This window comes from Myotis davidii, unplaced genomic scaffold (genome assembly GCF_000327345.1).
Source record: "Myotis davidii unplaced genomic scaffold, ASM32734v1 scaffold743, whole genome shotgun sequence".
Lineage (NCBI taxonomy): Eukaryota > Metazoa > Chordata > Mammalia > Chiroptera > Vespertilionidae > Myotis > Myotis davidii.
Genome location: NW_006296221.1, coordinates 3,784,936 through 3,798,738, shown reverse-complemented (window position 1 = coordinate 3,798,738; position 13,803 = coordinate 3,784,936). Strand labels below are relative to the sequence as shown.

The 13,803-nt window shown below is 39.2% G+C and overlaps 1 protein-coding gene across 1 annotated transcript in view; it reads left to right on the top strand.

The window, feature by feature from the left end:
* The window catches only part of LOC102771662 (cytosolic beta-glucosidase), a 123,908-nt gene that overhangs the window by 48,940 nt on the left and 61,165 nt on the right, over nucleotides 1-13,803 (top strand). Inside the window, exons 4-5 of the mRNA XM_006771043.2 lie at nucleotides 4,754-5,550; nucleotides 6,283-6,406. Of these exons, the coding sequence (XP_006771106.2) occupies nucleotides 4,754-5,550; nucleotides 6,283-6,406 (921 nt within the window). The remainder of the gene's footprint in view (nucleotides 1-4,753; nucleotides 5,551-6,282; nucleotides 6,407-13,803) is intronic.

Sequence of the window (13,803 nt, the reverse complement as noted above, 5' to 3'; positions counted from 1 at the left end):
AGAGTTCTTTGTGACATTGGATTTGTGTAACCTCATTGAAGAAGGTCATCTTGATCTGTTGGTTTCTTTTTTCTTAGGGATGTTTGGAATTGAGGAGCGGAGAGGCTGAGTTGGTTGGTGGTGGGTCTTGGCAGATGAGATGGCCATTTAGAAACATGGCAAATTGGATACATAAAGAAAACTGGCTCTGTGAGAAAGCCAGCCACAAAGCTGGGATGAGAAAAATCAGAATTTCCTGACACAAAGATTTTTTCAGTTCCCAGCTTTGAGTTCCATTTGCAATCATTTTCTGTTATTTGGTATTTGATATCTCTTGATCATTTCAAAGAATACTCACTGCATCCCAATACCAACCAGTCATCGGCCCCTACTGCCACCTTTATATTTGATTTAATCTGAGTGGGTTGTATTTTTCTTATATCTAAAAGCTCTTTAACTCAAATATGCTTCATATTTCCAATGGTCAAATAAAAATAAATAGTCTTAATTAAGACAGAGACGATGGTAGTAATAATATAAGAAGACCATGAAAGTGTCAATAATTAAAATAACCAATCCTTTTCTAATATCCAGATGCAGAGCAGGGTTCAAGTGATAGCTAAGGCTTCAAGATCCCTAGATTGGTATCAGATGATCATTTATAATATGCATTTATGCAGAGAATTGTATCAGTTTGGTAAAACTAATGAAAACCTTGATGGTTTTTCCTATTTTGATACTCACTACACACATGAGGTGGCACTCTTACTATTCCTCTTTACAGATGAAGAAACTTGGGTGTCGAGAGGCCAGGTGCTTCATCCTTTGACTGAATTGTCTGACTCCAGAGCTCTAATCTTAAAAACCTCCCTACACTGCATCATGGGAAAGTTTGCAGAAGGTCTAACACCAAATAAAACGTACAGACCAGAAATAAAATGCTCCATTCTAGGATGTTAAGGATTAATTATGAAATCCTTTGTTGTTTAGCCATGCTGATGTGTGAGAAAAAAATTAAGTAAATTTTTAATCTTCAATATAACTGAGAATTACCATGTTGTTTTAATTACATTGATTGCTATCATTAATGACTATGCCATATCTAATGATGCTTACAGGAGATAAATCATCGATTCCTCTCCAAAAGATAAACAATATCTGAGCCAGATCATCAAAGTAGGTGATTGTTAAGGCTAGAAAAACAGAATCCCTACATTTCTGGTTCTGAAACATCAGTAAATGGGAGAAATGGAATGTTGCTGTGGGAACGGTCAGTAAATACTGTAAATATTTGCAGTATTTACAGCCCATATCCAGTATTTGAGACAAATGGATTTAAATGTTGGCTGTGCCATATGACAACATGGGCACTTTAAGTCCAGTTCTTACTCTCTCATAATCTCAGTTTTCCCTTATGTTTATTAAGGATAAAAATGCCCACCTCTTGGACTTAAGTATGAAAGCAATAAATAAAAATTGATATCTTTATATGCAAAGGCAATGGGAGGAATTGGCTCTGTGAACCTTAACACAACCAATTCCAAGATGATTCCATTATACCAACTTTGAATATCCCATTTTACAAATGATGATGTGTGGGTTTACAGAGGTCAGAGTTAGAATGATGGAATGGTCTTTCATTGAGAGAGAAAAGAAAAATTTTATAAATTTTGGTGAGTGTATTAGTTTTTTATTGATGCTGTAACAAACTACCACAAACTTAGCTGCATACAACAAAACACATGCATTACCTTAGAATTCTGTCAATCCAAATTCTGACAGGTCTGGCCAAGCTGCGTACAGGGCTGTTTTTTTTTTTTGTTGTTGTTTGTTTTGTTTTGTTTTTCTGAAGAATGCCGTCCTGTTCTTGGCTTTTTCAAGTTGTCAGGAGAATTCAGTTTCTTGTGATTGTTGGGCTGAAGTCTTCATTTCCTCGCTGGTTGTCAGCTGAGTACCATTTTCAGCTTCCAGGGTCCACATACATTTCTTGGTTCATGGCTCCTATCTCCCATCTTCAAAGTCAGCAATAATGAGTGGAACCCATCACATGTTGTCAGGTTTTCTGTTACCTCTTTCTGGCCCACTCTCTGCCATCCACTCCTACTTCTCAGGACTCCTGTGGTTAGATTGGGCCTACCTGGACAATAGAAAAATCATTCCATCTCAAGATTCTTAACCTTAATCACATCTGCCAAGTCCCTTTTGCTATGTACTAGTAAAGTAACCCATCCACATGTTCCATGGACAACTTGGGGGTCTTATTCTGACTACCCAGTGATTAATGGCATTCAATGGGTCTTCCAAGTATGGAGTTGTTATCCATGATTCACATTATGTTCCAGTTTATAAAATAAATGAGCCATTGTTTAAAATACCGACTTTTATAAACAGGCAGACAGCACATGACCTCACATAATTTAGCTTCTGCTTACCCCTCACCATTCTGATACCTTCTCTGATGATCTGTATGCTCTCCTCATACTGAACTTTCAGTTTCCAGAAAAATCCATATGCTTCTAAGATAATAAATATGCAAACGACAATGGCCAGGCCATATTTGAGGATGAAATTCAGATCGACTATGAAGCCTGGGAAGGCAACTGTAGACTCTGCAGCAATCACCCCGGAAAAGTCAGAACTTGGTCAACAACTGCCAGCTTCTCTGTTTTTAGGCTCCCCTGACTCCTGCTTCCAACTCAGAATCAAGCAGAGATGGCCAAATATATTCCCCAAACCAAGTGTTTAAGATGCCCCACGTCTGCCCTGTGCCAAAAACCTCTAATCAGCATGTATAGAAAGGTTCCCCCTTTATCACTATAAAACTTTCCCTCTTTCCTGACAGCCTTTGAGTCTCTGCCAAATGTAAGTGCTGATGGTTGACTCCCTCGCTATAGCAAGCTCTGTTCACATTTGGGTTTTTTGTTGTTGTTCATGTGTGTGTGTGTGTGTGTATGTGTGTGTGTGTATGTGTGTGTGTGTGTGTGTGTGCGTGTTTTATTTCCATACCTCCTTTGTTCTTTTGACATTTGCTTTCCCCTTTTCTCTTCTTGGATCACCCTTTTCTTTTTGCCTTCTGGGTAACTTCCATTTATCCTTTGAGTATCAGCTTAGATGTCACTAATGACAACAACAACAACAACAACAACAATAATAATAATAATAATAAATAGTTAGAATGCTGGCTAACCTATCCTAAGCCTTTATCTTATGCCAGCAACAGTGCTAAGCATAGTCACGTTTTCAACTCTTTAAACTCACATAGCAATTATTGAACTGGGTTTCTATTATTGTTCACATTTTACAGAAAGGGAAAGATAGTTCAGAAAGATGAAGTCACTTGCCAAGGTCACTGAGATAGTGCAGGAGTTGACATAGAATTTAGGTAGCTTGGCATCATGGTTCCCTTTTTAAACTGTCATGCTACATTGTTTTTAGAACAAATTTTCAAATGCTCTCAGTTTGCGATGGGTATTCTTTATCACCGGCTTAAATAGCATTCTGTACTTCGTCTTTACCTAGTAAGACTGTATTATAATTGTTTATGAATTTATCTAGAGTCCCTACTAAATTATAAGCTTCCCGAGGACAAGACAATGTTTCATCTTACATCCATATTTAAGTCCGGTGTACAGTAGCTTCTCTATAAATGTGCATTTAAGAAATGCATAAATTAATGATTGACTGAAGGAAACACATACAAATGTCTATCTTGTTACTTTTTTTAAAAAAACTGGAGGATACTGTGTTAAAGGAAAGGGAAAGGGACCCTATTTCTAGGCAAACTTTTAATGTAACACAATTCTAATATGAATTTATAATTATTGTCCAGGAAACAACCTTTCCAAAGCAAGGATAGCTTATCTCTTCTCAGTGTAGACTACCTTAACTTGAAAAGACTATATGAGAGGAGGCTGATGATAGTAGTTTGTGTGATTTTAGTATAAGAGTAAGGAGGTAGCCCACACTGAGATGAGATAAGCTATCCTTGCTTTGGAAAGGTTGTTTCCTGGACAATAATTATAAATTCATATTAGAATTGTGTTACATTAAAAGTTTGCCTAGAAAGCCAGAGCCAGGGGTGGTGTGTATTCCTAAGGACTATGACATAATTTTAGAGCAGACACCCCAACCTAGCATTCCTTAAGGTCCTATCTATCCTGTACCCCACATTCTGGGACAGGTGCTGAGCCTTTGTTCATGCACAGTGCGCTTTTCTTCTTAGACTTTTGAGACTAATGGTTCTGGAGAAGCACTAAGGCAGTTACCTGTTTAAATTCTTTTACTTTATATTGATTACTATTGAGATTTACTCATTCACTCAAATATTTATTGAATATATCTACCAAATTTCCAGTATTATGCCAGGATTTGGGGAATCCAGAGGTAAAATAGACAAAAGTTTTTTCTAACAGGGGGTTTGTATTCCAGTGCAGTTAGAAGGCAAATCTTACATATAAAAAATAAACATCTTAAGTTTGTAGCAATAACACAAAGTTATGTGCTAGCAACTTGCCCAAATGTATCCCATTCAGAACACACATCTTCCACAATCATGTCACCCCATCACTCTCCCACTCCCTAATCGGCCAGGCCAGTCTTCCTTGGAATTCTTCCTGGTTCCTCTCAGCCTTTAATTGATTATATGTAGGAAGTAATAAACCTTATTTTGAACAAAAATTATTTAGAAAATATTACTGATCATCTCTCTCTCAAAAGTTATTGCCAACATACTAAAAATAACTTTCATTCGTATATATCTTCTTTTTTTCCCTAGGAATTGACTATTACAACAAGATGATTGATGATTTGTTAGCAAATCGGATTACGCCCATAGTGACTCTCTACCACTTCGATTTGCCGCAGACATTAGAAGACCAGGGAGGTTGGTTGTCAGACACAATCATTGAATCTTTTGATGAATATGCCCAGTTTTGCTTCAAGATGTTTGGGGATCGAGTCAAGCAGTGGATCACCATAAATGAGCCTAATATGTTTGCCCTGCTGGCATATGATTTGGGTGCATTTCCTCCTGGTGTACCTCACCTGGGAACTGGAGGCTATCAGGCAGCTCATAATTTGATTAAGGCCCATGCCAGAGCCTGGCACAGCTATGATTCCTTATTCCGAAAAGAGCAGAAGGGTCTGGTGTCCCTAGCATTGTTCTGTGGCTGGGTGGAACCGGCAGATCCCAACTCAGTGTCTGACCAGGAAGCTGCTAAAAGAGCCTTGGCTTTCCACTTGGATTTCTTTGCGAAACCCATTTTTATTGATGGTGATTATCCAGAAGTTGTCAAGTCCCAGATCGCCTCCATGAGTAAAAAGCAAGGCTATCCATCATCAAGGCTTCCAGAATTTACAGAAGAAGAGAAGAGGATGATCAAAGGCACAGCTGATTTTTTTGCCGTGCAATATTATTCCAGTCGCCTAGTCAAGTACCGGGAAAACGATAAAGGAGAACGGGGTGTTCTCCGGGATGTGGAGATGGACATTTTTCCAGACCCAGCTTGGATAAGTGTGGATTGGGTCTATGTGGTGCCATGGGGAATACGAAAACTACTGAAGTACATTAAGGTAAATGCATATTTGTTTGTGTCCACGATCACCCAAATATGTGAAGATGGGAAGTCAGGCCTATGTATATGTGTATATGAACCTGAAAAAGAATGATTGTAGGCAATAGCATATACACTGTTGGCCCGGAAAGAGAAGATTAGGAAATAAACTGGTGAGGGGTAACTAGCTGATAAAGGGCTTCAAAACCATGGTCAAAGTTAGGGCTCCCTGCTAAGTCATCTGTGGCCATAGGAATAGCTTGGATAATGTTTTCAGGCTGGCATCCTGGCTGTAATTATTAAAAGGCATTCTAAGGGTTGAAATAGCTGGATCCTTTTTGGGTCTCTGTTTTGCTGGATGGCATCCAGGTAGCTGAAATTAAAATGTCAAGTTATCAGTTTTCTGGGCCCCTTCTCTGTGTAGGGGAGATAAAGAGTGTAGCTGTTGGTGGGACCAAAGGGTTAAGGAGCAGTGACAGTCAGCAGATGCTGATGGCAGAAAGATATTTCTGTCTTCCCATTATAACAGGAGTCATTTCACTGTCTTCATGCACATTTGCACAGTTTTGCTTTCCCATTGTTAGTCATAAAAGATCAGTGCGTGGAAAATTAAGTTAATAGGGTCAGTGCAATTTGCTGAAAACTAGTTTGGGGCTGGAGCTTGGAGAAGATAGAGGATAATGCACCTGACTTTATGAGCCATTTTTTTCCTACATCTGTTTGGAATAAAACTTCTGCTCTCTTGTTCCAGGATACGTATAATAACCCTGTAATTTACATCACCGAGAATGGGTTTCCCCAGGGTGACCCCACATCTCTTGATGACACTCAACGCTGGGAGTTTTTCAGACAGATATTTCAAGAACTGTTCAAAGGTACCATTTGAAATGATGAAAGATCAATTGTGCAAACTTATGTGCCTATTTGCATTCAGCAAAGACCAATGATGTTGAAAGCTGAAATTCATGTAAATCAGTGAAAAGCCGTGTAATTAAGAGAGAGGAGAAAAAGTATTTAGGAAAGAGTAGGGTGAGGATTTTGGCCTAGCTTCAACCTCCTAAAATTTAATCAAGTAAAAAGCGACTGTCTTCAGCATTTTGTGACTCCTGGGTGAAGGTGACATGAATAGGAGGAGTGGTGGCAGTTGGGAGAGAACATTAGTTATTACAAAAAGATTAGCATTGACCAACTAGAGCATGCTTATTTGCATATTTTAATATCCTACCTACCAATAAATGAACTGATAGAATTTTTAAAGGAAAAGAGATTAAGCATTTGTGTAATACATTTTAAAGTGGCATGAGACTTCAATCAACATGTTTCATTTAAGCTGTAACCAAGTAGCCCAGTTAGGGACTTTTTTTTTGTCCTATAAATTTTGTGATATTTGTTTCTAGACAATATTATTATTCTGGTAACTTCTTTCCCTCATGGAATTCTTTCCATATTTGAAAACAAATGTGAAGTAGTAATCTTTAACTGATAACACACATTTCTAAAACTGCGATCCCAGCCCCTTTTAGCTACCATTTGGAACACTATTGCTTTATAAATTTAATTTCTCTTCCCTATAGAGGAATTGTATCGTAGCAACAAAATCCAATGCAAGATGAGACTTTCAGTATCTTTTTTTTCTTTTAGCATGTTAGGCATTCCTTCTCTCTCATCATTCTATTTGAAAAGTCCTGTAATGATTCTTTCAAAAATTAATTAGTAATATACTGGAAGCAGCCAGAAGGAATTTTTGAAAGTAACACAAACTGCTTTCTTTCTAAAACCTAAAATATGTTGACTTGGTCCCTCACTCAGACCTGGACTTTATTGGCAGAGTGCAATTGGATTCCTACAATTTAACCCAAGCAATCTAATCTATTTGTCTTACACAGAAAACATATTCTTCCTCTAGGTGGGAATTCACATTCTGATCAGAAAGGGGAATTTCTCATTTTTTTCTTCTTCCTACTTTTCCCTGTTAATGGGCCCATTTATACTTAATCCATTGATGTTCCCAGCTTCATCCTGAGAGACAAGTAGGCTAGTTACGACCAGGCAGATTTATGGGTGATGCAGGGGCCACAAATGACTTGTCCAAAATTGTTCTGTGTGTTTTTGGGAAAGAGGGAAAAACAGGAATTGGCGGTTTTCATCTCCAGCATAGATGTTAGTGCTAACCATGTAAGGTCTTTCAATTTCTCTTTAAAATAGTGTTGGGTACTTTACACAGTTCCTGAGATCTGATAAAATCTCAGTGGTGAAACCCCAAAATTAAAACAAATGAAGACCAAAAATAATTAAAAATTGAAAGCAAGAGTAGAAAATGTGAGTTGGGTTTCTGAAGGACAGGAGAATGGAATAGGGTTAAGGAACAAACATCTGTTTTCAACTTGTTTATTTTATATTTTATTTAAATTGATGGACAAAGTACTGTGCACTCAAAACATTGATAGTTCAGAGCATCTATGTTCTCTGATTTTCAACTTTAGATGGTCTATATTCATTGTAATTAACACATAATGCTGTATTTATTTGCTTTTAAAAATATCATTTTCAAAAAGTACAGAATTCTACATATTGACAGTAAACTCACATATGTGTATATATTCTGGACTGGGTGTAGTAATAGCTATTTTTCATATATTGTTGCAGTGGACACCAATTATTTCATATGTCACAAAACTCTTTTCTTGTAACCAATCCTCTTTCTTCTATGAAATACCCACCTTCCCCATCCTCAGGCTTACCCATAGGGACAGCCATGTAAGTAGAATAAAATACTGCTCCTTGTCAACAGATAATTGATTGGTCTAGATGTAGGCACATGGCATGAGCCGGGCCAATCCCATTTCTTCCCTTGGACCAATCAGTTTGCTTATTTTTTCCCTTGAGTTGGTGGGGGATGTAACATTGGAGGCCGTTGGTGGCCATGTCCTGCCTCTTCAGTTTATGAGCAATGGGAAGGGCTGCAGATGCCTCAGGGGAAGTGGCCACAGAAAATGAAGAGAAATTCATGATGGCACTTGGGCCTCTAGTTCCAGTGTTTCCTCACCCCAGCTGTGTACATGTTCTTGAGGTACATTACTTTTGTTTTTAATTATGTGCTCTTTCTGCTTCACCTGATTCTGATTGGGTTTCTATCACTTGGAACAAAATGAGTCAATTGACTCCATCTCATTTCCTTTTCAAAAGTTATGCGAGGCCACTGCTCCTACTTTACAGATGAGAAAACTGAGTTTCAAAAAGGCTAAGTCATTTGCTCAAGATCACAAAGTTACTAGGTAATTTTTGCTGGAAGAAGGTAGGATGTGAGCATTATTATTAGTAGTACTGCTACTATGTAGGTAGTTGATAAGGTCTGCTTTCTGACTCAGAGAGCTTGTTGTCTCACCACACAGAGCCTTCTGCTCACCTTTGGTACTCTTTGCTGACGTGGAGTCTTTGAGAGTCTTCATGCTGCCTCTACCTGAGCTGTTAGGTCTGTGACCTTGGACAGAGCTCAGACATCCCCTATCCTGCCTGCTATCACAGGAGCAGAGCTGTGCTTACTAATGGAATTCCAGAGATTCCTCAGAGGTAGCACTGATGATCTTGATTGCTGAGTACTTTCTTAGTAAAAAGCACACCATCAGCAGCTCAAAATAATAACAGGCCAACGAAGACATTCGTGGGAATTGCTGCAGGTGAGAACCCACCGGAACCCAGGGAGTCAGATGGATGATGGCTTTGTGATTTCCATGAACAAATCCTTCTCTTCAACATCACGCATATGGACAGGCACATAACGACACTATAGTTGGATCAATGGCATCCGCTTAGAGGTCTTACTGATCTCTCCAGGTAAAATCCCCAGCAGTTAATTGGGGAGTAAAAAGTAAGATAATGCTTCTGTCTCCTTTCGGGAAAAGAAAAGAGTAAAATGTCATTTCACGGAGGGGAGGAAAGGAAGTCAGCTAATGTCTTTTTAATTGTTACATTATTTAAATGCCTTTAAATAGGCTGTGTTTTAATTAGTGTAGATATAGATAAGAGTAAAGCAAAACAGTGAAGTCACCGAAAACTTGAAATAACACACAACTGGGCTTGCATTCCAGCTCTGCTAAATATTCAATGAGAGGCATTAGGCAAATTGTTCACCCTCCCAAACTTTTACTTAGTTCATCTATAAAAATGGGATAACACTTCCCCTGGTGTGGTAGTTGTAAAGGCTTCATTTAATGAGCTATTGTGGAACCTCCCCCTAGCAATTGCCTGACACATTGTAGGCCCTCTACCAATGGTAATAATTATTTTTACAAAATGTGCACTCTTAAGAATATATTTATCACCTCGTTATTTTTAAAATGTCATTCTAAGACATTTTTTTAACTCACCCCACCACCAAGTCTCTAATAGTTACAGCAGAATATTTCTCCTGTCGACATGTTTCTCTGTCATTCTTTCTGGGGAAGCTCTGAATGAGTGTTGTAACATTGATGGTTGAGTCCTGTGGAGGAGGAAGCAGCAACCACCTCCCTTCCTTCATTATTTCCATCAGAGAGGTCGCCAGATTAAGTGACAATCACGTCGTTGACAGCAGAAACAAAGGTCAGGCACCTGGGTAGCTGGATGGCTCTGCCACGTGAATTTCTGTGGAAGTTCAGGAAGCAGTGAATTTCAGAGAGTTTAAGTTTTCTCACACCATAGGAACCTTCATTCTCTCCTTAATATACACCAGTCCTTGCTGGTCTAGAGCAAGCAGCAGGTGTAAGTCCATATGTACACACATGAAAGTGGGTACCTTACTAATCTGAGTGTTATGGGGAGGCAAGAAGAGGGTGAAGGTTATTCCCAATGGGCAATATGCTGGCAAGACCTTCTCCCCAAGGGTATTCAAGCCTGTGTTCAGCCTGCCTCACACCTCCCTAGCAGCCACCTGCTTTTCTCTTGCCTCATGATCTTGCCTCACCTTGGAATGTCACAGTCTCTGCCTTCGCCTGGCCCAATCCCGCTGGCTGGAATACATGAACTTGGTTCTTCAAGTCGGGCAAGACATGGGTTTAGAATCTGTTTTGCCTATTATGAGCTCAATAATTTTGGCAAAATTCTTTACCAGACAACACTTCAGCCACCTAATCTTTAAAATGGGAATAAGAAGTCCATGCACCTTCTAAAGAGTGGCAAAAAAAAGGGAATAAGATAATGCTTATAAAGCCTAAACACAGAGTCTGGCACATTAGGCAAGATTAAGGTTTTGTGGTTGTTTTTGTTTGTGCTTTGGGAGGTGCCCTATAAACCCTCTTGGAGTTGGAGCTGTGTCTTTTTCATAATTCTATGTTCAGTCCTGAGCATCATTTCTGTCAGGTGGTAGGTGTTCTCCACATGCTTGTTGAATTTGGTTGTGTCTATCTGAGAAGCGTTAGTCAACGGATAATGAGAAATAAATGATTAAATGATTGGGAACTGTATTTTCTTGCCCTAAAGAAATATAGCCCACACAGGGGGAAAAAAAGCCTTCTGGAAAGTTTGTGAGCAAGCCCAACTTTCCAGTCGGATCCGCGCCTGACTTAGCACAGCGGTAGATGACTGCAGAGAAGGTTTGTTAATGACCAGCTTTCGGCTTTTAATGACAAAACCCCTCAGCAAGATGTCATCAAAGTTATTGAAGACTTCACTGGAAGTGTTGAAGCTGATGCATGGCAACAAGAAGGTTATAAATCTTGCAGCTTGGGTATACCACCAGGACAAGATGCTGAGCACAGACTCACCCTGCTGTTGTCTGTCAGCGTTCTCCTCCCCTTTCCGCTTCTCCTTCCCATGGAGAGGGGTAACGGAGAAATCCATCCATTTCCCAACGTAGTGCAGACCTGGCAGCCACCTGCCTTTGTCAATTTCAGATCACAGAGGCCCACTTAACTGGACAAAATGTGTTAAACACCCGTGTTTTTCTAAATGTGCATGTAAGAATTCTGAGAATTAAGGGAAGATCTCAAAGGTTAATGCATTGACCTTTTAGAAAAACTAACCAATTAAAAATCCATTGCAAGCTCAGAATAGAGACCCAAGTACCTGAATATTGATGGCCACTCTATACTTATTGTTTTATTGCTTCTCAAAGTACATCTTTGTCAGCTTAGCCTCTGTGAAGCAGTTCATCTCATAGCTCATGGATGCTTGCAGCTTAGGGTACATGGAGGGGGATGTTGGAGTTACTTTGTACTGTTGCCCCTGGCTGGACTGGGTGGCCTCCAGCAAAGATGAGTCAATGTCAGAACACAGAAGGAAGAATAAGATTCGAAGGCTGTGCACGGGAATTGTTAGTATGTGCTAGTTTACAGATTGTGGGATTTGAGGTCATGAAGAAAACACTTTCCAATATATTTGTGTTTCACAAACCTACGCACTCACATCACACAGGAACTCAGCCAGCCAGCAATTAGAGAGCTCACCTGGAGCAGATATGCCAGATGACCTTCCTGATTTCTTCTCCTGTACTTCCATTCAGTGGCATATTTACCTTTGTCTTCCATTGCCCAAATGAAGCATGGTGGAGTAGGAAGTCTGCAGTACTTGGAGAGCGAAGCCAGGGACTAAGTCCGTGTTCTAGTGGTGAGCCTTTGGATAAGTTATCATGACAGCTGTCTGAAGGTCAACTTCATCACCTGTTGAATGGGACTAATGCTAATTGCTATTCTGCCTAACCCAAAGTCAGTTGCGAAAATACAATGAGCGAATTTATGTATGTGTATGCTCTGAACACCTTCAAATGGTAAATGTTTTTTTCATATTTACTAAATACCTTTAAGTTTTTTTCTCTCTGCCCAAAATACATGATCTGGACCTCAGTGTTGCAAATTATTCTTTCAACATCTACAATTCTCAAATTCTATGTGTGTGTGTTTTCTGCACATTTCTCAACTGCTAGGACAGAATGATCAATTTAGGGGTCTTAGAGGATGTGTACTATAGTCAGGTGATTGGTGTAGCACAATTAGATTAGATAAGCTCAGAAACACACACACACACACACACACATTGTTGTTGAGCTGCTTCACCAGGCTCATCCAGGTGGGACGCATATTAATATGATCAGGGACAGACCATTTAGCAGGCACACCCTCTTAGAGACCTAGAGCCTGGTGCCCTGGTTTCCTGGGAACAGGCTTTATGGAGTTGCCCATGTGAGAAGCAGCTCTTGCACATGTCAGAGAATCTGCCTGGTGCTTTCTGATTGGAAACCATTCTTCAGCTTCTCTTTCCATTGTGCTGTAATACGTAAGCTGTGCCCCTGCAGATGGACATTCCTTTGGGCTTCTCTGAGGGGATCATTATTTAAGGTCCCCCATCACCAAGAACAGTGAATTGCACGATGACTATAAAAATTTTAAAACATTTCAGATCATTCAAAATGTACCCTCCATTTTTAATGACAGTCTGTCAGGAGTGTTTGTGTGACAGAGTGGCAAACAGACCTCAGTTTTGTTTTTATAACTTAAAAGACGACTGTAAAATAATTGAAGTATTGTTTATCTGAAGGAAAGCTACTTTTCCAATATGAAGAGTAGAATCAATGAAATCTTGTCGAAAAGGGAAAAAAGAGGAAGAATTTGATAATGATTTTTTAAATTAAATATAATTTACATGTAACATTTTATAAGTTTAAGGTGTGCATGTTTATTTATATATTGCAATATAATTATTACACTACTGTTAGCAAGCACCTCTATTTATCACATTACATAATTATCATTTCTTATCTGTAGTGGGAACAATTAAGATCTAGTCTCTTAGCAACTTTGAGGTTTAGAATACAGTATTGTTGACTGTAATCACCATGGTGTGCATTAGTTCTCTAGTACTTGCTGATCTATTAGCTCTTGGTTTGTATAGTTAGATGACATATCCCTAATCCCCACCCCTACACCCCACCCCTGCCTCTAGTTACCACCATTCTACTCTGTTTCTAGGAGTTTGGCTTTTTTTTTTTTTAAGACTCCATGTACAAGTGATATCATACAGTATTTGTTGTTCCCTGACTTATTTCTCTTAATGTAATGACCTAAATGCCCATTATGTTGTCTCATTGGTTTGTATAGTTAGATGACATATCCCTAATCCCCACCCCTACACCCCACCCCTGCCTCTAGTTACCACCATTCTACTCTGTTTCTAGGAGTTTGGCTTTTTTTTTTTTTAAGACTCCATGTACAAGTGATATCATACAGTATTTGTTGTTCCCTGACTTATTTCTCTTAATGTAATGACCTAAATGCCCATTATGTTGTCTCAAATGACAATA